At 37.3% G+C, this 23,968-nt stretch overlaps 1 protein-coding gene across 4 annotated transcripts in view; it reads left to right on the top strand.

The window, feature by feature from the left end:
* Window positions 1-16,579, top strand: part of CYFIP2 (cytoplasmic FMR1 interacting protein 2) — a 52,612-nt gene extending 36,033 nt beyond the window's left edge. For all 4 annotated transcript variants that reach the window (XM_029287334.1, XM_029287333.1, XM_015832127.1 and 1 more), the window contains 8 exons: window positions 474-617; window positions 1,769-1,859; window positions 3,955-4,085; window positions 7,973-8,045; window positions 8,424-8,518; window positions 14,943-15,181; window positions 15,426-15,573; window positions 16,412-16,579. In XM_029287334.1, the coding sequence (XP_029143167.1) occupies window positions 474-617; window positions 1,769-1,859; window positions 3,955-4,085; window positions 7,973-8,045; window positions 8,424-8,518; window positions 14,943-15,181; window positions 15,426-15,573; window positions 16,412-16,579 (1,089 nt within the window). The remainder of the gene's footprint in view (window positions 1-473; window positions 618-1,768; window positions 1,860-3,954; window positions 4,086-7,972; window positions 8,046-8,423; window positions 8,519-14,942; window positions 15,182-15,425; window positions 15,574-16,411) is intronic.
* The last annotated feature ends 7,389 nt before the right edge of the window (window positions 16,580-23,968 follow it).

The following is a 23,968-nucleotide window of genomic DNA, read 5'->3' as shown; positions in this document are numbered from 1 at the left end:
CAATAAAAGTTTTGGACTCCATTGCATTTGTAAACAGACATTACAAGACATTGTGCATCAAAACTTTCATGCTGTTTTTAGGAGCAGCTCCCACTGTTAGAGACAGAAGCAACTTTCTAAAATGGACTAAACTTTTCTTTTGGCATCAGAAAATAGTATAGCAGTATCAACCAAGCTCAGACTGCAGGGCTAATATTACAGCTTCGATCCTGTATTGCTAAATTCCCTTTTCATGTCTTTAGATTATCTTTAAATAAAGCTTATGAATTAATGCATTATTGTTTAGTAGCTGTTTGAAATGCCGTTCCTAAAAGAGAAAAAGAATCTGAGCCAAATTGTTTGGATGTGAAGAGGTGGGGGAAAAGAATAAAATATCAGTCATTGCCTGGTGATTATCAACGTATAGTCCTTAACTCTAATTACAATATGTTAGTTGTCTTATTAAATAAATGTTTTGCTTCTCTTATTCTCAGCCGCTCAACATTGCATACAGCCACATTTATAGCTCTTACCGAAACTTTGTGGGACCCCCCCACTTCAAGACAATCTGCCGACTTCTTGGATACCAAGGGATTGCTGTTGTGATGGAAGAATTGTTGAAGATTGTCAAAAGCCTGGTAATGGGGATAAATAAACCCACTGGTTTCATCTTCCTTCTCCTTCTCTTCTTCCTCCTAAAGTTCCTTGTGGTTCCCCAAAATCTGCTCCAGAAACTTGACTGGTGTTCTGGCAAAGATTTGAGGGGAACCGCAAGTGGATCTGGGAAAGAGAAAATGAAAACTCATGTTGTGTGAATAGAAGTTGATTCATGTGTCATTGAATATAGCCTCAAGATGTTAAGGCCCAAGGTTGCAAACTTCTGCTATAATTCTGTAATTATTCTGAGAGATCCCACGATATGGTAAACCTGTGTTCAGAAACCCGTATATCAAATTTATCAGATCAGCACACATAATTTCCCCATCATTAAGATATAGTGATTTCTTTGTAGCAAAAGGAAAAAAGAAAAAATTCTTTTTGCACTGAAATATAACGATATAATAAGTCTGCTTGGGTTTTTTAAGTAGGGTTAGCGTTAGTGTCAACTTTTAAAATTGTTTTCTTATTTTTCTTATTCTATTTTTCTTACTCTTACTATTTTTATTTCCCTAAACAGAATGCATCAGTCCCACCCACTCCTCTCCTAGCAGGCATTCATTTTTTTAAAAAATAGATTTTGGGTTGCAAACATTTGTGATAGGGATAGGGATTCGTTTTCAAAGAAAAATATTTTTAAACAGCTATTTGGATATATTTAATATATTGTAGCCCACTTAAAAGTGATCTCTGTTATGGGTCTGAATATAAATACTCTGAAACAGTTCACAACAAGAATATAGTACTTGTTTGGATCCCAGTTCAAAAACACAATAAGGAGCTTCCAGAGACCAGAAAACTGCTCATCCAGTTGCCAATTTCGATTATCTGTTTTTATTTGGCAAATGTTTCCCTTTGGGTTTTGGAACTTCTGAAGCCTCAGCTTCTTCCTACAAACTTTTGAACTCAGAAGAAGTATCTGGCATTGCTATATCTGTTTACTTTTGTTTAATAAGCCATTATATTTGAGGCTTCCTTCTTCTCTGAACTGGATCAAGATTACTGGCAACTACATAAATTGGCTGAAGAGAGTTAAGATTTGCAGCTGCAGGCCACTTTATAAAACTGAAGCTGCTTTGAATGTTGAGTCTACTTCCCAGAGCTGACATTCATCTCCAATTGCTTCTGATAGTTGCAAGGAACCATCCTTCAGTATGTGAAGACCTTGATAGAGGTGATGCCGAAGATTTGCCGCCTGCCAAGGCATGAGTATGGATCTCCAGGTCAGTACTGTGAAATTAGTAAATCTGGAGAAATTTCCTGACAGAATAATTAATCGGTGGAATGGCTTGCGTCCAGAAGTTGTGGTGCTTCAACACTGGAGGTTTTTAATAAGAGATTGGACAACCATTTGTCTGAAATGGTATTGGGTTTCCTGCTTAAGCAGGGGGTTGGACTAGAAGACCCCCAAAGTCCCTTCCAACTCTGTTATTCTGTTAATTCTTATTTGTTTATCACTTTTGGGTATTCCTGTTCTTTGCCTAAAATCATCAGCATAACTTATTTTGAATTATACTATTTTAAAGTTTTCATTGTACTACCCATTTCATTTTATCTACTGTACATGTCTGCAGCAATTTTCTCTGGTCTCAATTTGTGCTTTAGACGTGAAGAAATATATTCTAAAAATTAACATTCCAGGTTTAATTTAGCAACTAACTGAGAATTGTAAAAACAACCTAGTTACTGTGTAAGAATCACTGTAGAAAGGTAGAGTTGAGCCCAGTGCAAGAATCCAAATTAAGGCATCCCAGATATGCCAATAACTTATCTGGGCTGTTATTTCCACTGACAAACTTCCTATCAGGATTTTTTTCTAACATTAAATCAGATTCAGTTTTTGTGGAAATTAAACTACTATGCTTCCTGAACAACAGAATGACATTTTTGAAATTCTGCAATATGTTATCCTTTCAAATATTTGAAAATAAGACCCGGTCTTATTTTTTTCCCCCTCCAAAAGAGGCACCAGGTCTTATTTGGGGGGGGGGTATCTTTTCCATGGTCTCACCTTGCAGCAGCACCGACAGCCCCGCCCAGCCGGCCCACTTCTTCTGTGGCCAATCGCTGCTGCTTCCATTTTAATTTCAGGAAAAGCTTCTGCAGCCGAGAACTGAACTCTGGATTGATGCGTGTGGTGCCCCCTTCCCGGCGCACATCAATCCGGAGCTCAGTTCTCAGCTGCAGAGGCCTTTCCTGAAGGCCTGTGACAGCAAAATGGAGGCTGGAGGCAATGTGCACGAGCAGCGGCAAGTGGCCACAGAAGAAATGGGCCAATGAGGTGAGGCAGCTGACTGAGCATGAGAGGCCTGGCTGCAATGATAAGCGGGTGCGGAGTGTGTGGGGTAGCTCCACCCGCACTCCAGCTTGATTTTTAGGTGTGAGCCTCACCCCAAAACTAGGGCTTATTTTGGGGGTGGGTCTTATATTAGGCCAACCCCCCAAAATCAAGCTATTTTTGTGGTATGTCTTATTTTTGAGGAAATACGGTAGTTTATCCACTCCAATTCTTTGTCAAGGTTAAATTTTCACAGCTCCTACAGTTTCTTTTCTTAGGACTTAGTTTCCAGTCCCGCGATTGTCTTCTATGTGCTACTGTAAACCCATTCCAGTTATTCTGAATCCTTAAAATATGATTCTTAGAACGGGATACAGTATTTAAAATGGAATCCAATCAAAGCAGAAGAAAGTGGAACAGTTACTTTCCATGATTTGGAAAATATATTTTTTTTCTTTTGATGCGGTCTAAAAATTGCCTTTGCTTTTTTTTACAGCTGTTTGCAATCAGCTGCTATTACAAGATCTTTTTTACAAATACTGTTACCAAGCTAAGAATCCCCATCCTGTACTTGTGCGCTGGTTTCTTAGTGAAGAGTTTTCTACTTGTCTCTGTTAAATGTATTTATTTTACTCACCCACATTGTTTTAATTGTATTACCCATTAACAAAATCTCAGGCCCCACCTCTTCCCAGTTACATCTGCCCATTGCATTTGATATGCTTCAGAGAGAGCATGATTCAGATCGTTCTGCTAGGAACTTAGGCCTGGCAGGTCCTATGAGGTGGGCCTGGATAAGTCCCCAGGTGGCCTCAACGGCTCTCAGAGAGCAAATGACCACCCTTCAGAGTGCTAATAAGCAGGTGACTGCAAAAAATATAAATCCTTTCATTCCCCACCATTCAGTTAGAACTGAAGAAGCTTCTTGGATGAGAAATGAAACGTTTTCAAGAAAAAACTGAGGAAGCCCAGTTGCCTTTTGAAAAAGCACCTTTGGGTCAGCTACTTTGTAGTTCTATTTATATCTTGCTTTTCCCCAGGAATCCTGGAGTTTTTCCATCACCAGCTGAAGGACATAATTGAATATGCAGAACTAAAGACTGATGTATTTCAAAGTCTGAGGGAAGTGGGTAATGCCATTCTTTTCTGCCTTCTCATAGAACAGGCCTTGGTGAGTTAAAATGAATTATTGGGGAAAATAATTGGGCTTAAATCATTGTATGTGAAACAAAGGAAAAAACAAACGAGTCTGTATTCAATTAGATGTCAGTATAGAACTTCTTAGTTCAGGAACTCCTACATTCCCAGTCCTGCACAGCGGCCTTCTTCAACCTGGATGCCATGCAGATATGTGGATGTCAAATCCCAGAATTTACAATAGCAATGGCCATGTTGCTTGGGATATTCAGTGAGCTGAAGCCCACACAGCCAGAAAGGTCCCGGATTGAAAAGGATGCTAGAGCTTGCTATTACTTGTCACAGTTCTCTTCAGCGGCTTGCTAAAGCCTGGCAGAATGAAGTACAGAGACAAACACAAAAGCAAAAGTGCTTGTCCATATTAATGCACTCTGAGTACCTAAAGACAATTCCGATGAGCTGATTTTATTTATTTACTTACTTTTCCATTTCTTATTGCAAAAAAACCACAGTTGCCTTCAGGCTTCATTGCAGATTGTGATCAACTGCATCTCTAACCAACCACAATAGTATCAAAATAATAACATGTGCACCTTGATAACATGATGTTTGTGCTTCATTTTTTAAATGTGCAGTGAGCCCTTACCTATCAGTCCCAGTTGAGGTGTAGCAGTGATGGTTGTAGTGCATCTTGTTAATTTTGCATAAAATTGCTCTTAATATCTGCAAAGACAACTTGACTCATCAAGTTAGCACCCAATATTGCTTCCCACATACCTGGGATAGCATCCAGCTCCAAATTAAAAAAAACTGATGTATATTTTGTCAGAATATGTATCTTAATAACCAATGAAGGAATTTGCTATATAGCTTAGAGATGTTCTGAGTTGTAGTTCGGCAAGTTCTGGAGTGCCACAGGTTGCTTACCCTGTACCAGTTTATAACTCTCTGATATTTCCCTTCTTCCATTAAGATGAAAAACATATTTACCAATTTTAAAGATATGATTTCAAGAGGTCATGCCTATTCTTCTTGTTGCTGGGACAATCCTTCTAATTTGCATAGCATTAAAACTATACTTGAAAGCTCAGAATAGGTTCTCCCTTTTATTGGACATGTTGTTTTTTGAATTGCTTAATAATAGCACATTGTTTATTGTGACAATACTGTAGTGCCAATAATTTGCAGATTGCCAAAGGTGGAATGGAGGTAAGCATTCTGAATCATATGCCAAGAATAATCCTCTGGTCTGGAAGAAAGAAACCATATTTCTTGTATCCATAACTAAATTATCTAATTTCCCTGACAGTTTTCAGTTCTTAAATGAAGAAGGTGGCATTTAAAATAATTTCTTTGGGTTTTTTTATGATCACAAAGCTAGGCACCCTGCATGCAGAATTTATTTTACTGAGTACATTGTATCACTTATGAATGTTTCTTCATTGAGGCCCTGCTAATAACAGGGTGCTGCATCAAGCAGATAAAACCTTCCCTCTGTGTTGGACTTCCAAAGAATGAAGTTGAACATCCCAGTTCTGATGTGGCCTTTTTTATAAAATAGGAAACAGTGATATGTAATTATATGATGCATTACTTACCATAAAATATTGCAGTAAAAGTTAAGGCAACAACTCCTTAAGACTCCTCTACAAAAAATGTACATAAAATTACATTCTGTAAATCACTGAGGCTTGAATAAGGGACCGGTGCTCATGTTTTGGTCTATATAAAGTGTGGCTGGGAATTGGAGAATTGATCACAACGTTCCAAATGCGTCTTCACACAAGGGTGTATCAAAACCGCCTCCTTTTGCAGTGTCTTGCTTCTTGCATGCAGCTATCATGGCTTACTTTGTTGCTATACCGCCATGTAGAGTCATGCAGAATTTGCTGCAATCATTACTCAAGTCTCCACCAACATTCCTGCTTCCGAGGTCTTGCCTCTTTGTGTGTCTGCAGTTTAGATTAACTCTGGATCTCTGTATGTGTTTTTAAATTTCTTCTCATTTTGTGGTTCCTCTCTCAGCCTCTTCCAGCTCAGTTCTAAGTATGGCTACTTGGAAATAAGTTTGACCTGAAATCAGTGGGGCTTTATTCCCAGGAAAATAGACAACTTACATCACAGAGTCGCTTTTTAGAGTGGTCCATACCAAGAAACGTGCAGCGAATTAATGAAACTTAGGTTTGAATATATATAGATGGATAGAACAGCTGTATTATCCACTGTATACTTAGAGCCTGAAGGCCAATCAAGATCTCCCATGTTTTTAAAAGTAAGAGCAGTTCCTAAAGATTTGAATCTGGCCTATGTCTGTATGAGCAGGAGGTTGATCCTTCCTCTGTGCCATCCTGTATTTTTGCCCATTTGACTTGTAAGGAACAGATAAGTCTTCCTTCCCTGTAAGTACAGTCTTGAACCAAATGTCATGCAGCTCTTGTGGCTGCTTTCAGATGAAAAACACAGCAACAACAAAGAAGCCCAACATAGAAGATCTTGTGTTGAATCAACTTTGGCACCCAGTCTGGTTCATATTCTTCTTCCTGTAGTTTGGATCTCTTATTTACTACCATTTGATTCCAAATGAAGTTGATTAAAAAAAAGAAGATACCTCAGGAAGTCAGACTCTGTTGAGTGATGCCAAGGAGTCATTTTATGAGTACATCAGAGTGGGCGGTACCAGAATTCTCAGACCCTCTTTTTTATATTTTTAGGCATTTTCCTGTAATCACAGGGCCCATAGGCTGCTAACAACTTGATTAGAAGTTACAAAATGGTTTGCAACATTATTCCAAATACTCTGTGCCCAGATGTTAGATCAGCCTTTCTAACCTCCAAACTCAGACTGTACGTCTATCAGACCGATCATTGTCCCACTACCATCAGTGGCCAAGGAAGGCTCTGTGAAAAAGTTACCTTGCTACTTTCCATCTTGGTTTTTTTTTCAGTTTACCAAATGTTGAATCTTTGTTGATGCACACTTATAATTAACATAGCCAAAAATGACCAGATTTTCATTTTTTTTCTTTAAAAGACAAGTTAACAACCCTACTATATAAATTTAATTTATAATATTGTCATACTACTTTTCAAGGTAAAGTCTTATCAAAATAGGTTACAGTATAATGTAAGCACATTTCCTCATAAACCTAGGTTCCGGCTTATTGCTTGAACATAGTGGCTTAAATGCAACTAGTTTCTATCCCATAATGTAATACACTGTGACTTACACACTGTAAGTTTTTGTAATGGGGATGCTCAGTACCAGGTACAGATGTTCAATCATAATTAAAGTCGCGGCCTAGTAGAAAACCTGAAAGTCTGGTATATTCTGGAGTTTTTTCTGTTAGTGCAAGACATACTACATGTTTTGTCACTGAAATAGGATGAAATTTTCAGGGTGTCTTTATAGTTCATATTTAAACAAATCACCCAGAGAATTCTTAAGACTGATTTTAAAAAAGCAATTGTGAGTGGACAAATCAATTAAATATGTCTGTGAGCAACCTATATGTGAATACACCTATGTGGAATAATGTAACCACCTCAAGATACATCCAACACAGACCCTCATGGTCCTTGGCAGTGCCTGACAACTTCAGATTACACAAAGGAGGAGGAGCTTGGTTAATTATCAGCAGCCCTTATTACAGTTTTATGGAGAGTACATCATTCAGCAGCAGGGATCAAGAAATCCTACCGCTGAATCAGAAGAAGTAACAAAGCAGAAGCTACAATTTTTAAAACAAGATTATCTTTATTATAAACTTACTTTTGACACAAGTTATGTGTCTGTTGTCCTGGATATTGAGCTAGAATTAAATAGCCTTCTGATCACTATGCCCTTCCCAGTTTGGTTGACAGCTAAACAGTCAATTCTTAGGTAGTTTTTAACACCTTTTATTTTTCTTCCTCCTGCCTCAGTCCCAGGAAGAAGTGTGTGATTTGCTGCATGCTGCTCCCTTCCAAAATATTTTGCCCAGGGTCTACATCAAAGGTAAGAAGTGGAGAGATGCACAGATATCAGTCATTATTCCCTAGCTGGGTAGTAGCTACGAAGTTACACATACTTCAGCTTTCAAAAAATCTTAGATGTAGTTAGCTGTTCATTGCCTTCATTGGACTAGGGGTCCTCCTGGCCAATCCACAAGAAAGGGCACCCTGTAAACAAAGCAAGATGTTTGTGTTAAAAACAAGACCCTCTTACAAGTGTATTTGGTGTCAGTTATAAATAGAGACCCGTCTTCACAATTCATTTCCACGATTTTATGTCATACTTGTCCCAGAGTTGGATAATGGTTGGGAGATGACTCTGAAATGCTAGTTTTTTTTTCTTTTTGCTTTCTCATTTCACTGTTTGCTGCTCGCTTAACAGAAGGAGAACGCTTGGAGGTACGCATGAAGCGTCTCGAAGCCAAATATGCCCCACTTCACCTGGTTCCCTTAATAGAGAGGCTGGGAACTCCTCAGGTAAGGATGACATTGAAACCCATATTGACTGGGTGCCACAATACGTCACCCAGCCCTGATTCTCTCTCCCCCATCCCCCATCCCTTGACTGCCCTGGATCTCAGGATGCCTTTCTGGTTTTGTTGCCTGGATTTCAACTGTACATCCCAGAATATTTGTAGAAATATCACTTGTGACCGAACAAAATTAGTGAAATTCAATGTGGTTCTTATGTAGTTGTGTCCCCCATAATCACCATCTGCCTCAGAGACAGTTTGTCATTATTGGCCTGAATTGGAATTATTTGTTGTTGGTTTTTGTTGTTGTTCACATGAATGTCAGGCAAGACATTTCTTGTTTCTGTAAGTGGACCCTGACGTTTCAAAGTAGTCATGGACTCCTACTTTATCCTACACCCCCGGCTCCAATTTTTTTCAGAGAGAAATCCTATATAATCAGACCTACTTAGTGCAGATCACAGGGTTCGTATGCATCTATATTACCATGGAGTATAAATCCTAGATTTTTCTATCTGACCTTTTTGAACTAACAGACTGTTACAGACTGTTCCCCGTTCTTGACCCAAGCTTCAGTGTTGGAGATAGAATGTCTCTGTAATAAAAAATGGAGATAGCCATATTCTGCCTTGTGAGCTTCAGCACTGAGATGGGTGAACATAGCATTTCAGAAGATTTGGTACTACGCCAGTGGTTCTCAACCTTTTTAATGCCGCGACCCCAACCGGTCGTAAGTCGATGACTACCCAACCGGTCGTAAGTCGAGGACTTTCCCTGCCCGGGAGCGCCGCGCATGCATGGTTCCGCCCCCTGTGCCGGCCGAGGCGTAGCTGGCAAGCGGCAGAGACGGAGCAGGCCGACCACCAGCTGGCCCAGCCCAAGGGAGGTAAGGCACCCGCCGGAAAAGGGGGGAAAAATGGCGGACAAAAAAAATGGCAGACAGCCTTGCTTGGCGACCCCCATGAAATGGTCGATCGACCCCAAATGGGGTCCCGACCCACAGGTTGAGAACCACTGTACTACGCAAACCCAAGTAGACTTTTCAATTTGCCTTCTCATCCCCTGCTCTTATCTCCTTCCTTTTTGCAGCCAAAGAGAGACATGACAGTTCATGTTTTACCACTTATTGATTGTCATTACAAATGTGACGTTAAGCATTCTACAAATTTTATTAGATTGTTTAAGTATGTGTTTAATGAAACTTTTAAACCACTGTCATTGGTCCATATGTACCCCAAAACATAGCCATTGAATCCTGTTTGAGGTTAAATCTTCATCCCAACTATCAGGAGAAGGAAAAGGTGAAGAGTGGGACGTGCTTCTATATCAAGACATTTTCTTAGTGTACCATTCACAAGAATCTGCAATCAATCCTGGCATTCTGATGACAACACATTTTGACATTTGATTACTTGTCTCCCTTTCAAGCACACATACACAGGCATACAGGGCCATTCTACATTTTTGAATACATATTTAAAATAGCCAGTCTGGACTGGTTGCAATTCCAGAAATGTTGGGTTTTCTCCCTGCTTTTATATTCTGTGGCTTGGCTCACTTGCATGAGTTATTTAATCTTTGTGCTTGGCACAGCCCTTTTTTTGCTACACACCTGCTCTTTGTTTGTTGTTCTTTTTAGAGGACTTGGTCTTAAAGCTATCAGCTATACTACTGTTTTTTTCCTTTTATGATTACGACCTTTAAAACCACTGAGATGTTGACACTTAATTTAAAAAAGACACAATACCAGTATAGTACAGGCTATGTGTCTGTCTTATGACTCCCAGTATTCCAATGTTTGTTCTGGATCACAAAATTTAAATATAAATTCATTTCATGGGCTCATTTTGAACTGATCCTTGTGGAGGACTAAATAAAGAAATACAAGGAAGTTTGTGTTTGCCTGTTCCAACCTAGCCGCCTCCAAATGTGTAAGACAGCAACTCGGAATCCTCAGATATCATGCTGGTAGTTGCTGTCACTACAAGATGGAGGAAGACAGCCTGTGCTTGGGGGCTTCTCTGTATGCAGTGCTTTGCTCTTTGTCTGACTTCCATATAACCAAGTCTCAGTTGATCAGTTGTCTCAGAACAGCAATCCAGATGAAATGAATGACTTCCATTGCTCCTGTTGATTTCACTGAGAGATTTGTAAGCCTCTATTAACTGCAGTCTGTGGCACACAAGAACATTTAATTAAACATTTAATTTAGAGTCAACCTAAATGTGACATGGTGGGAAATCCAAAATTAGAATTTCTTCTAAAAAAAATTAAAAACTTCATCAGAGTCCCATATCAAGTGAGGTAACTTGCTCAGCCTTTGAACCCTTTTTAAAATCTTCATAACTAATCTGAAGCTCCATGAACTGCTAACAGTTAACAGCAACAAACCCCACAGCAGATTCCAATTAGAAATATTCCTCATCCAATTATCATCCTTGATTTTACACTACACCTTAAAGATACAATTTGTTCAGTCTTCTTATACATTCTGTGGATGTACAGATTGCTCCTGGTGATTTAAATTCAACTGAATCAGTTCAGATTGATTAATACTGTAAAAACACAAAAGTTCATGGCTGAAGTTAAATCTGTTTGGATACCTGTAATACAATTATTCAAATTGGATCAGCTATTCTATTTGGAAAGTCAAGTCAAACATAAATTCTACTGATTGAATGTTGGAATTTAATATTTGCTAATTTCCTAATACACCTTACTCATTTTTCAAATAACTCAGGGTTACCAAAACTGCTGGAACTTGTCCAGGCAGTTGACAGAAGTCAAAAACTGACTTGAAAGTGCATGTGCACATACATAGACACCTCTAGTCACTAGTCAAAATCTTAATATATCATCAGATACTCCCAAATCATTTACCACTATTGACTTGAAATGTTTCCATCTTAGTATAAATAGTAAGAATATTTTGAGACATTGAATAACCCAACATTAAAAACATAATAGAATATTGTGCAATCTGTTGTTTTTACCTGAATATCATTTTATGGCCAAACAGCTTGAACAAACTAATACAGTTTGACTCAAGTTGTGCTGATAGATATATCTGTAATATTTTCTTAAAGAACTAAATCGTTGTACATTTTTTTTCCTTTCAGGCCATTATTTATCCTTTCATTACAATCAGTTCACATATATATCTATCACAGTAATTCTCACCACCAAACAAACCCAGTTAGAAAGATCAGGTAGAATTGATTTCTATAGGAAGTTCCCAGTTCACAAATACATATTGCACTGTCAGCTGTCTCACATCCAGCATGAAAGTGGTACTTTTAGAGATGATAAAAATATAAACCAGTACAGAGGGAGATGTGTTGATGGTGATGTCAGCTGATTGTTCCTAACACAGCAAGCCTTGGGCCTTCTTGTTCTTAGATTGTTTGCTTCTGAGTTACACAGATAATAATGTCTGTGGGGAAGCTATCCATATTTCCATGGGATCCCACTGAGTTTTTCACCACCCAGCTCCTTCTATTCCTAGATTAATATCTCCATTTGAGTTGTGTCACATCATACCCTTCCTCTGAAGTGCAGATAAGCATTCCTTAATATTCAAGCATACTGTATGCCCAATTGAGAACCATGTATACCTCAGCATTTTTTTATGGAAACCCCCAGAGGAATAGGGGTGAAACAATGTAGTTCTAAAGGATATGTCATATTAGTCTCAAGAAAACAATAACATATTTTTCTTTAATTGTATTGTTAATTTTAGGAAAGGTCTCAGATATAGAATATATACATTTTACATACAATAATTTGATTTGCATCTCTTTGCATTTTTTCTAAAGTTAATTTTTCCCTTTGGAATGTTCTTATAACTCTAATTATTTATTTATTTATTTATTTATTTATTTATTTATTTTATACACCACACCATTGAAAGGGACTCAATAGATTAGATAACAGCAGAACATCTAATCTCAGGTTTGCTACGTGAAACAAATATGGCCTTAGATTTTGCTAATCACTCTTTGGAACTATTGAGAAACATTGTGTTGCTATTGATACTAAATGAATATAATCTGCATTAAAATTATTAGAAAAGACTTGGAGCAGAAAAGAAGAGACTGAAATACTTAAGTTAGTATAATTCCCACTGAGCTTACTGGGAAATTTCCTGAGAGAAAATCAGTGTAAGATTTCAATATAAGAATCTTCAACATGCAAAAGAAGTAGCAGAAATATAGACTGGGAATTATTTTCAGGGATTCCCAATATGGGCTGATTTGCATATATTGATTTACTCCTTGGTAAAGTGCATCTATATTCATAGTTTTCTATACCATCTTTTAGCTTTCAGTGCCTAATGGTTTAAAAATGGATTGATCCATTACTATCAATACGCATATTAGATGTTTTACTTTAGATTTCAACTAGAAGTAATGGGTAACTCCTACCTTAATAGGAATTTTTTTGAACATAAAAGATAAACAGTACAGAAGTAACTCAACATGTATTAATGAAGGTGCCTTAGCATTTTTGTGAAGCAAATAGATAAAGTCCATCCAGCTGTGCTCTCTTGTGGTCACAACTGCATTATCAAAGGACTGAAATGGCCTAGCTATGTGATGGCTGAAGTACCTTTAGTGGTTCACTTTGCTAATCCATTTCATTCTGCCATCCTGCCTCTCATTTCTATGCTGCATATCTGTATTTTCATTGTGCTGCTCTTTCAAATGAAAGCGTAGAAAATTGACAACTGCCATTCTCCAGGCAATAGTACCCATGTTTCCCCGAACATAAGGCCTACCCCAGTGGTGGGATTTAAATATGTGAACAACCGGTTCTCTGTGTGGACGCTGCTTCTGGAAGTCCATTCTGGACCTGGGCAACACAAAATTAGCTACTGGTTCTGCCAAAGTACTGCGAACCGGCTGAATCCCACCACTGGCTTACCCCAAAAATAAGCCCTAGCTTGATTTTGGGGGGTGGGTCTAATATAAGCCCTACCCTAAAAATAAGCCTTAGTTTGGGGGTGAGGCAAATACCTAAAAATCAAGCTGGGGTGGGGGTGTGGATCTGCCCCACCTGCCCCACACCCACTTACCTTGCATCCAGGCCTCTCCTCCTTGGTCCACTTCTTCTGAGGCATCTTCTGCAGCCAGGCCTGCATTTCTCAGTCACAGGCCTTTCCAGAAGGCCTGTGCAGCCAAGAACTGAGCTATTGATTCAATCCATAGCTCAGTTCTGCAAGACCTCTGCAGCCAAAGACCGAGCTATGGATGAATCTATAGCTTGGTACTTGGCTGCAGTGGCCTTCCGACTGCAAAATACAGGCCGGAATGCAGCTGCAGAATGAAGCTGCTCCTTCAGCCCCAGAAGAAGTGGACCTGCTTGGCGAGGCTGTTGGTGCTGGAGGTAAGTAAGACATCCTCCGAAAATAAGACCTGGTGCCTCTTTATATTAAATATATAAATAAATAAGACCCGGTCTTATTTTCGGGGAAACACGGTATATATAGCCCTCATTCATTTCTGCATGCAAATGATTTACACTTTTTAGAGTTCCAAAAATGTTGAATTATTGATATTGTAAAAAATTATTTTTACTATATTTTACCACTACTTCTGAATTCTACAAAATTGGGTGGGAGAAGAATTTTTTTTCTATAAAATTGACTTTTCAGATCAAAGCAGAGAAAAATAATTGTTCTTATATTATCTCAAAAATGCTTATTCTCTTATCATCATGACTAAAATACACAATGAAAAATTATCAAAATAGTGACATTTTTTTTCTAGGCTCTCTTTATTATCTGCCACATTTTAAGTTTTACATGAATTTTGCATTATAGATAATCAATATTAAATTTAAGCATGTAATCAGATATGTAAGATCATCCTAAAGAGGAAATGCAAATTCACATAGGCATGCAGATCTGGATTAATAATGTATAATAAGCAGATACTGTTAATATATATAATAAATGCACATCTAAAATACATGGTCTTATGCAAATTATACTTCATAGAAGTTAAATATTCACTACAGTAAGAAAACATTATTGCAAACATATATTTCACTGTCAGGAATTCAATTTGCAGGAACAATACCCTGTGCAGAAAATTATTTTTTTTAAAAAAATCCTAATAGAGAAGCAAATTTTGGCTCTTTCCAAAATGTCATTTCATTTGAAGAATACCAGTAAAGTAATAAATATTTGGGGAAAATACACAAAGATATACGTATTAGAAAGCAATTTCCTTAAACTAAACAGCAAATCAGCTCAGTGTTCTCAGGCAAAATTTACTAGATTTTAATTCAATCTAAGCAGACTAAGCCCTTTTTTAAACAGATTTAAGAACAGGTTCCAAACTTTATTGGAGGTCTGGGTGGGGAGATCACTCTGGGAATTCTGGGAGAAATTGGTATCTCATAATAGAACTTTCCTTTCTCATCAGCAAATAGCCATAGCCCGTGAAGGAGACTTGCTGACCAAGGAGAGGTTGTGCTGTGGGCTGTCCATGTTTGAAGTTATCCTGACCCGCATTCGGAGCTACCTCCAAGACCCCATCTGGCGTGGGCCTCCCCCAACCAATGGCGTCATGCATGTTGATGAATGTGTTGAATTTCACCGGCTCTGGAGCGCCATGCAGTTTGTGTACTGCATTCCAGTTGGAACAAATGAATTCACTGCTGAGTGAGTAGGCCTGTGTTGAAGGCTATATCCATTCTGCAAAGAGCTGAGATTTTATGACATGTAAATTTATGCTAGTGACTCGATTCCGTATCTTTGAGGCTAGTCCTGAATGAAGGCCATATGGCTGTCTTTTTGTTGTATGAACTTCTCAGAATATATTATTTCTTCATAGAATCAAGCAAGATGATTTCCAACTCTTTCCATCATTTCCAAATAATGTCTTCCCTATTCCTTTTTATTCTAGACAGTGCTTTGGAGATGGCTTGAACTGGGCTGGCTGCTCAGTCATAGTTCTTCTGGGGCAACAGCGTCGTTTTGACCTTTTTGACTTCTGCTATCATCTCTTAAAAGTGCAGAGACAGGATGGGAAGGATGAAATCATAAAGAATGTGGTAAGTCTGAGAGGACTTGGATGCCATGTGTAGGGTTTGTTCCACTAGCTGACTGCACACTCTATACATGGAGCATTGGTGGTTCCCCAGAGTTTAAATAGATTTTTTACATATCCCAGGTGGAAACTTGAAAATAGTTTGCTGTCAAACCTCAGAACTTTTGCATGCACTGAATCTGTTTCAGCGAGATGACTTTCTGGCCAGGAAGATCCAAATTTCTGAACCTTTGACATTCTTTGTGCAAAGCATCTGCTATATCACTAAGCCATGGATTTCTCCTGAAATTATATTTTTTATTCTAAAGAGTTCAGACATTTGTCTACCAGATTAGCACAACTTGTATTTTGGGGATTTTGCATTTTTATGTAGGAGAATTATATAAAGGAACAGTAAATAGCTCTTCCCAACTGAACACAGTGATGTTTGATGTGGATACTTTGTATATGCATAAAATAAATTCAGGGCCTGCTGACCTTTATTAGCAAACAATTGTGTACTTTTGCCTCTATGGTAGTGAGGCAAGGAGAAAGAGGAAAAGAAGGACTCAAGGAAGTCAATAATTTAACAAATATAGCTCCACTTGTACATACATTTAATAAAATTTAAGCAAATGAGTTATCTTTTAGCTCCTTTGTGGAAGTATGTAAAGAGATGTTATATTTATGATGCCTTAGGAATAGGGGAGTTTGAAACATTTTTTTTTCCATTTAGAGGTAGGAGAGAACTATTCTAAATATTTAACCAGTAGTTTTGTTGATTCTTTTGACAACAGGGTGGCTATAAAAATAGTAGAGATGGTGTTCATGTTTCCTTATTCCATTTTTGTTTTAATCTCCAGCCACTTAAGAAAATGGCTGACAGGATCAGGAAGTACCAAATTCTGAACAATGAGATTTTTGCCATCCTGAACAAATACATGAAATCGGTGGAAACAGACAGTTCAACAGTCGAGCATGTGCGCTGCTTCCAACCCCCCATCCATCAGTCCTTGGCGACAACATGTTAGGCTTTCAGCCTTGGAAATACAGTGTGAAGATTTGTGACTTTCCATTGGATATTGGTGAGAAAGAAGTGGTTGGACTCCAGCTGTTGGAAGCCAAACAGCTGCAAACACAGGTCCCGCAGCAAAGCAGACATGGATGGATCCAGTACACAAAGATGCATTTCCTAGAAGACTCATTTGAATGCATGTTCTTCTATATCTTTCTGGCTGGCTTTACCTATAGTGTTGAAACTGTGGTGAGAAGAAGCAGAAAGTGGTTTCCTCCTGAAGTTTCTTTTATTTTCATGACAACCCATAATCATCTGATCAAGCACAAAAATCTGCAGTCTTTAAATGGTCATTATTTTTAAGATTCCAGTAAAGAAGCCCACATTTCAAAATGTTGCAAGTCTTGGTGCACACTAAACAATAGTTTTCCTTGATAACTTAGTTTTGTGGTATAAGCGCTTAAACATTTTGAAATAATGAGTTTCTCCCATTGCAGGTGATACAGAAAAAACATCCTAGTGTTTTAGAATTGCATAGAATTGTCTACTTGGAATGAACAGGTTTTTGCTGTAATTGTTATCTCGCCTTCTAGATTTACTTTGCTAAACTAAATTTGGAATTAAGTTTACAGTGGAATATTAACAAATTTTCTCAGTTTTTGCATTGGCTGACCATGCTATGGAGAAGGGAAAACAAAGTGATGCTTTCTTTTCAATCTCTTTCTTGACATGAATACATCTGAGCTAATATTTGTTTCTTACTGTTAGAATGACAGACAGTCATTGTCTATGTGTGATAAACATTGTAATGGCCTCCAGCCCTTAGTGAAGTTAGCAGCCCACATCATTTTCGATGGTTGATTGGAAATGGGGTTCATATTTTGAGTTGAGCAACTTTTTCTCTTTGGAATGCTTTTAGTCGAAGAATGAGATTGTTATATTTCTGTATTCCTGAAAAATGGTAATCTATGGTAATTCAAGATTATAGATCCATATTTAGTAATTGAAAGGAAATGCTCTTAAGAATACATGCAACAAAATCTTTGTTCTAAGCAAGAGCTTGCCTTTCTTTAATATGTATGGTTTCAGTGACATATGAATTTCCAATAGCTGATTTAAAAAATGAATAAGCTTATAGAATGAAGGGGAGGGATAATTTCAGAACACATATGTGCTCTTCTTCATAATAGACCTCTTACTTTCTTCATCCAGGAGATAAATCCATGTAATTTGAATGAGACACATAGTCAGGAAAAATTAAGTCAGGCATTCCATAACAGATATGTATAGGAGAACGTACGCCTTAAAGAGACAAGATCGGGCAAGAATGATGAAAGAAACAGAACTATTAAGTTAGTCACAATTCTTCCTATCAGGTGAGAAGATCTTTGTGTTTCTAAATATGACAGTAAAATAGATTCTGAGGATAAAAGCTACCCAGTTTAGCAAGTCTAATTACCCAAGCAGAACTAGTTTAATTACCAAAACCCGACCATGTAGCAGGTCATGAAAGGAAAGGGAGGATCTCTTAAGACCTTAAGAGAATAATTCATTTCTGAGTTCTTTTGATATACTCCTAGGGACTTGATAAAATTCATCAAGCAAATTCTCCTGTAATTCTGCAGGCAAAAAGAGGAATTTTAGAATGAAGTTCTCTAACATTTCAGTTGTTCAGATTAATTTTCTATAAAGAAAATACAAGTTGCTCACAGTTTCAAAATTAAGGGTAAAAAATATTAAAGATTTGGACAGTTTTTCTTGTTTGTTGAGAACTACAAGGGTACAGTGCATTAAAAAGCTCCTTTATGTAAATGAATGACAGTATGCAAGACAATAATTGTCTTCTATTGATCTCATGGCGGTTCAATCATTAGAACATCTTGGTAATTTGTTGCTGGTGCCACTTTAAGGTAATGATCTGTGAAATTCTTAGAGAGGAGATGTTGGTAGAGGTCTTTACCTGTTCTTTAGTCTGCAGAAAATAAAGACAGGCTTTTCCACTGTTGGATGTTTCCCAACAGTTCCTGCCTCTTCCATAACAATTGGCTTTTCATCTTATCTTGTTCAAGACTAATTTTGCCAAATTTGCAGCCCTCCAAAATTTTGGCCCCACCCCTGATGGGAAGAAGCCAAAGGGGGAATCTAGCTAAGATTTTTTTCCCCATCATTTAGATTTTAGAAATTTTCATCTGTGCTTTTTCTTCTTTATCATACAGTAAATGCATATTTAATTACCCTTCATCACAAGTGTTATTAAACCAGAATTACTAACTTTTTTCTGTTTGATAAATATACAAAAAAAAATAGCTTAATGTTCTCTATTTTCAATCTTGGAAGAACATTATGTCCTAAGCAACAGCAGCAGCATAACATTATTAGTATTAAGTATGTGGCCTTTCTTAAATCCCTCCTTTCCACTGAAGATTTACGTCTTTTCATAAAAGAAGTTGATGGAATATTGTTTCACATATCATATCTGTTTCCTATGTATAACTACTAAGGCAGCCATTCAAGTGGTAAGATATTTTTCAAGCTTTTTTCATGCAACAGAAAACCATGATATCAGCAACACTAAGCCCCCTATCCAAGAGCATCAGAGCAGATATTCAGATATACAGTTTGCTTATTTATACAAAGGAGATATTCACCTAATCATACATAGTTTGCTTTTCACACGAGCTCAAACCTTGTCACGCCAGATTCCAGGCTGAATTGAAGTCAACATGTGTGAAAACTTTGTGTGCAAATGTCTGATTTAGTGTAATATCTCAGGTGTGATGCTGAAACTGGGTTTACCCTTAACATTCATTCAATGGGTTTGTGGTGGTTAAATAGGGGTCTCTTGTACTGATGGAAATATGAAATGCTCATAGAATTAAGACTCTGGACACATACAGCAATGGTGAACAAGAGTTCAGAGTAGGGAAATGTTCTACTCTTTTCAATCCTAAATTTCTGCTGGAACAGTTCAAGTGTTTTGTGGTTTTTATGGAAAGCAAGTACAATACTGCCAGCACTCCTTAACATCACTGTTTCTACCATAGTAAGCCTTGATTAACTTAAAAAAAACACAGCAAACTTTAAAAACTAAACCAAACATGAACATATTCTTGTAATTGATTTTGAATTCACTTGACGAAATACGCAGGTGTTCTGCTCCTTGTTCTTTTCTTTTTTATTCTTCTTCTTACAACAGTCATTAATTATAATAAATACATAAAAATGCAGTTACCCCTCAGAGCAGGATGTCACAGTTCTAAATTTTCCATTTATGTTCAAAACAAATTATCCTCCCAAAGTATCTGTTGTAGGATTGGTATGATATTTTATATCTTGTTTTCTGAAGAAGTGTCTAGAGAACAGTAATTCTAATAAGCATTTTCAATCATGTGAAATAGGTTTGTTGGGTTCTGCTTTTATATTACTATTACAAAAGAATTCTCAATCATTCCCAGAAAAAAAATCAATGCTACTTGTGGGGAAATCCTAAATATTGTCTGTATGTCTCATCGCTGAGTGTTAGAGAACCTCAAAGTAAGTTGAGATATATTTCACTCAGGTTTTTGTTTAAATAATACTGTACAATATTGATCCATCTGCTAGAGACTACTTTTTCTCTGAGATTTTGTTCTCTAAATGACTTGCCTCATGTTTGTATTGGGCTGTGTAGAATGCTATTCTAATTTCCCCTGCTGTCAGATACATTACAAAATTGTGAAATGTAAATCATTCATCCCAAACTATATGCTAAGATAGTACTCCGACGTTTATGAGGACACCATTTCTGTCTCAAAAAATAATAATAAAGATAGGGCAATGGAAAGCTATCTGTAACTCCACAAAGCCTAATCCCATAGAGACATATAGCACAATTGTTTGCCTTGATGAAGTGTGAAGTCCACCTGTGTATAGAATTCATGCAAGGCATAGGAATGGAAATCTTGGTTGCAGATAATGCTTATTCCCACAAATTTCAAAAGCATGTTTGTGAAGTTTAAATGTGCACCTACTTTTTATACCAGGTGGTGTTTTCACTTATCAGATGTTGGGCTCATGTTAATCTAAGTATAAAACCATGTATTTCCTGTTCTTATGATTGAGAAGGAAAAGATGATTTTTCAATAGGCAAATAACAGAAAAAGTGGGATTGAGAGGCCCTAACTACCTCTTTTTCAATAATTTGCAACTTTCAAGTTTAATTTTCAACAACCACAAAAGTTTTGGTGCATTAAAACTATCCGACCACATACGACATATAGTTTGGTTGGTAGTAATTCTTCATGGGAATTAGCAATTTACAAAAATGTATTATTATAAGTCCTCTGAACTAAGAAAAGTACAAAACAGTGATTTCTTCAGTACATTTTGATTCTCTCTAGCTCAGTTAAGTTGCTCTCATTTTGGTTTTGATGATTTCAGATGGAAAACAATTTGAAACGATTTGAAATGAAACATACACTTGAATTCTATTCCTTTCCCCAACAGCACTTGTCAAATATATCGGTGCCCATAGTAATTCCCCTGCTTTTCTGTATTACTCTGCATTTCATTAGTATTTGGACATTTGAGAACATAAACGCAATCTTTTTTAAAAAGGAAAATATAAGGAAAATCTTTGTGTAATTCTTCCAAATGTATCCTGTTTGTATGAAAAATGTCTCAGTTTTTTTGTACAATGACTTTACATTTATTTATGGTGCAGTATATTTTCAGCAGTGATCAGCTATGGTGTTTGAATCATATTTGCTAAGCAGCAGAAAATGGTATATATTGTTTTATATTTTTTGTTCTTTCATCATTGGTCAACAGAGGTTTTGTTGCTGTTCCAATGCTTCTCTAATAATAAGATACCTTGCGTGCGATGACATGATGATGACCTATATTGCAGTTTCAAATAATGTGTACAATAAAGTTGGGATGGATCTAATTAACAAGAGGGGGAAATTTGAAATAATAAATGTGTGAACACGAGGGTGAAAAAATGACTCCGGCACTTGATTTTTGTCTGTGATTTAGGATACAAGATGAATTTCCTTGAATTGGGCATTTCAGAATCACCTGATGTTACAAATAAATCTGGGTATTCCAGCTGCTGTGTCATATCTGCAACGTTAAATTGCCACTCATAAACCGGTGATCTTGCAGAATGGCAAAAAGGGAAATGCAAACAGGAGCAACAGTAGGAAAGGGCCATAAACAGTTTTTCCTAATTTTCTACGAAACACCTCTGTGCCTCTTAGGCAAGTTTAAAGCCATGACCCAAACATTTTACATGGATGAGTAAAAGAATAAAACCTGGATAATTGTTTCCAGGATGAAAGATGCTCACTGTTTAGGAAATAAGAGTTTTTATCATCAGTGTGGCAGAACGTAATGGTATTTTTTTAAATTTAATCTACATCAGATTATTATTAGCATTATTAGCATCACTTTCAATGCATGCATTAATGTGTCATATTAAGGCAATTTACTAACAACCATTGGAAATGTTCTAGGGACAGTCTTGAAGGCTTTCGGTGGCCTTGCTCAGCATTAGGCTTCAAATTATACACTTTTGTAGTGTAAGTGAAATAACAGTACAATTACTTTCTTTAATATGCACATAATGGGCTACTGATGATGAAGAAGAATTCTTCTGCTGACTGATATATTCTGTAAGTGTATGACTGGTAGATCAAGAAATTGAAAGTTGCATTTATTTTTTATTTGTCCATGAAAAAACCACACAGGAAGAAAGTTGATTCATTCAAGCTGCGGTAGTGGAGACGGCTCCTGTGCACTCCTTGGACAGCAAAAGTGACAAACAAGCAAGAACTGTTGTGTGTAAAAACAAACATATTGCTGAAAGGCAAAATCACAAAATCTGTCTTACTTATTTAGGCCAAGTCATGTGATCAAACTCATTGGAAAAGGTAGTTCTGCTTAGAATGGTCATGGGTAAAAAGTAATAAGTCTTCAAAAAATGAAATAAAATTAACCTTCACAGTGATTATATACCCTAAAAGCCAACACCAGTCAAGTAAAATAAGTGAAAGAAGTCATAAGATTGGAAAATGTGGAGAGAGAGCTAGTCCATAGAATTGCAGAGAATCAGGCATGATTGAATAGACAACATCTGCCTGTTGTATTTGCCTTTTCTTTAAAATACTCAGACATAAGCAGGAATATCTTGAAGGCCCAAAATGCCCTTTACTTTACTATACTTAGAAAAACTAAAATTGCAATTTATGATCAAGAAAGCATAAAGCTACTATCTAAAATCAAATCGTATTGCAAAAATCCCCCCAGTAGCCATGGAAGAACAGCAAAGCAACACACTGTTAATAATATCCAATTCTGTGAAAAAGAATTTGCCCTCTCCCTCTATGGATTTCCTAAATGTATATCTTTAACCGCTGAATGTTAACAAAGCTTTATGTTGGTCCTGTTGGCAACATAAATGGACAAATAACCCCCTGGATATTGTGCAGGTTTTATTTATTTCATAAAGTTATCCTATATGCAACTTCTTCCAAATTCTGTCTTGCATGTTCATTCGCCTATAAATTAGTAGCTGAGATGAGATTACATTAACTGAGAAAGGTATATACATGCATTCAGCAAATCTATACAGAGGCAAATGCTTTCTATGAACTGGCAGTATGTTTATTTAAGGGTAAGAAATTATTTGTCTTTCTACAAATTTAAAGAGTAACTCAGAGGGAAAAGGCCAAGCCTGGGGTGGGAGTGCACTTCAGCTTCTGTCAAAGTCAATGGGGAAACCAGATTCACTTAAAAACCGTGTTACGAACAAGTGCAATGATTCACTTAACAACTGTGGAAAGGGAGGTCATAAAATGGGGCAACATTCATTTAACAAATGTCTCACTTAGCAACAGAAATTTTGGGCTCAATTACAGTCATAAGTCAAGGACTACGGTTGGATGCATATATACACATGGACACACATACTGTATATCCAGCACATTTTGTATGACACATACAAATTGAGATATCTTTTTGCTCCAGCATCAATCTCTAAATTATCTTTAAGCTAAGCAGCACAAACTGCACATTGCACATAATTAGTCTATGCAATTACAAAAGTGCATTTCACACTTGCTAGACCAGTTTTCCAAGAAGTAGTACAACCAGCATAAAATGGGTATTGTTCTACTACCTCTTTTCACAAGGTTTTTTTTAAAAAAATACTTACTGTTAATTGGCTTGAATTCCAGAAGGTAGGAAGTGGGGAGGGTCAGAGACCAAGCCAGCTTAAGTCCACAGTATCAAAAGCCGGCTTTTGATACTGTGGACCACAGTATCATGCTGCGGCGTTTGGGTGGGTTGGGAGTGGGAGGCACTGTTATGCGGTGGTTCTCCTCCTTCCTCACCAACCGTACGCAGTCTGTATTGGCAGGGGGAC

The sequence above is a fragment of the Protobothrops mucrosquamatus genome, unplaced genomic scaffold (assembly GCF_001527695.2).
Source record: "Protobothrops mucrosquamatus isolate PMUCROS unplaced genomic scaffold, P.Mucros_1.0 scaffold_306, whole genome shotgun sequence".
Taxonomy (NCBI): Eukaryota; Metazoa; Chordata; class Lepidosauria; order Squamata; family Viperidae; genus Protobothrops; species Protobothrops mucrosquamatus.
This window is presented reverse-complemented; position numbering and strand designations above follow the sequence as displayed.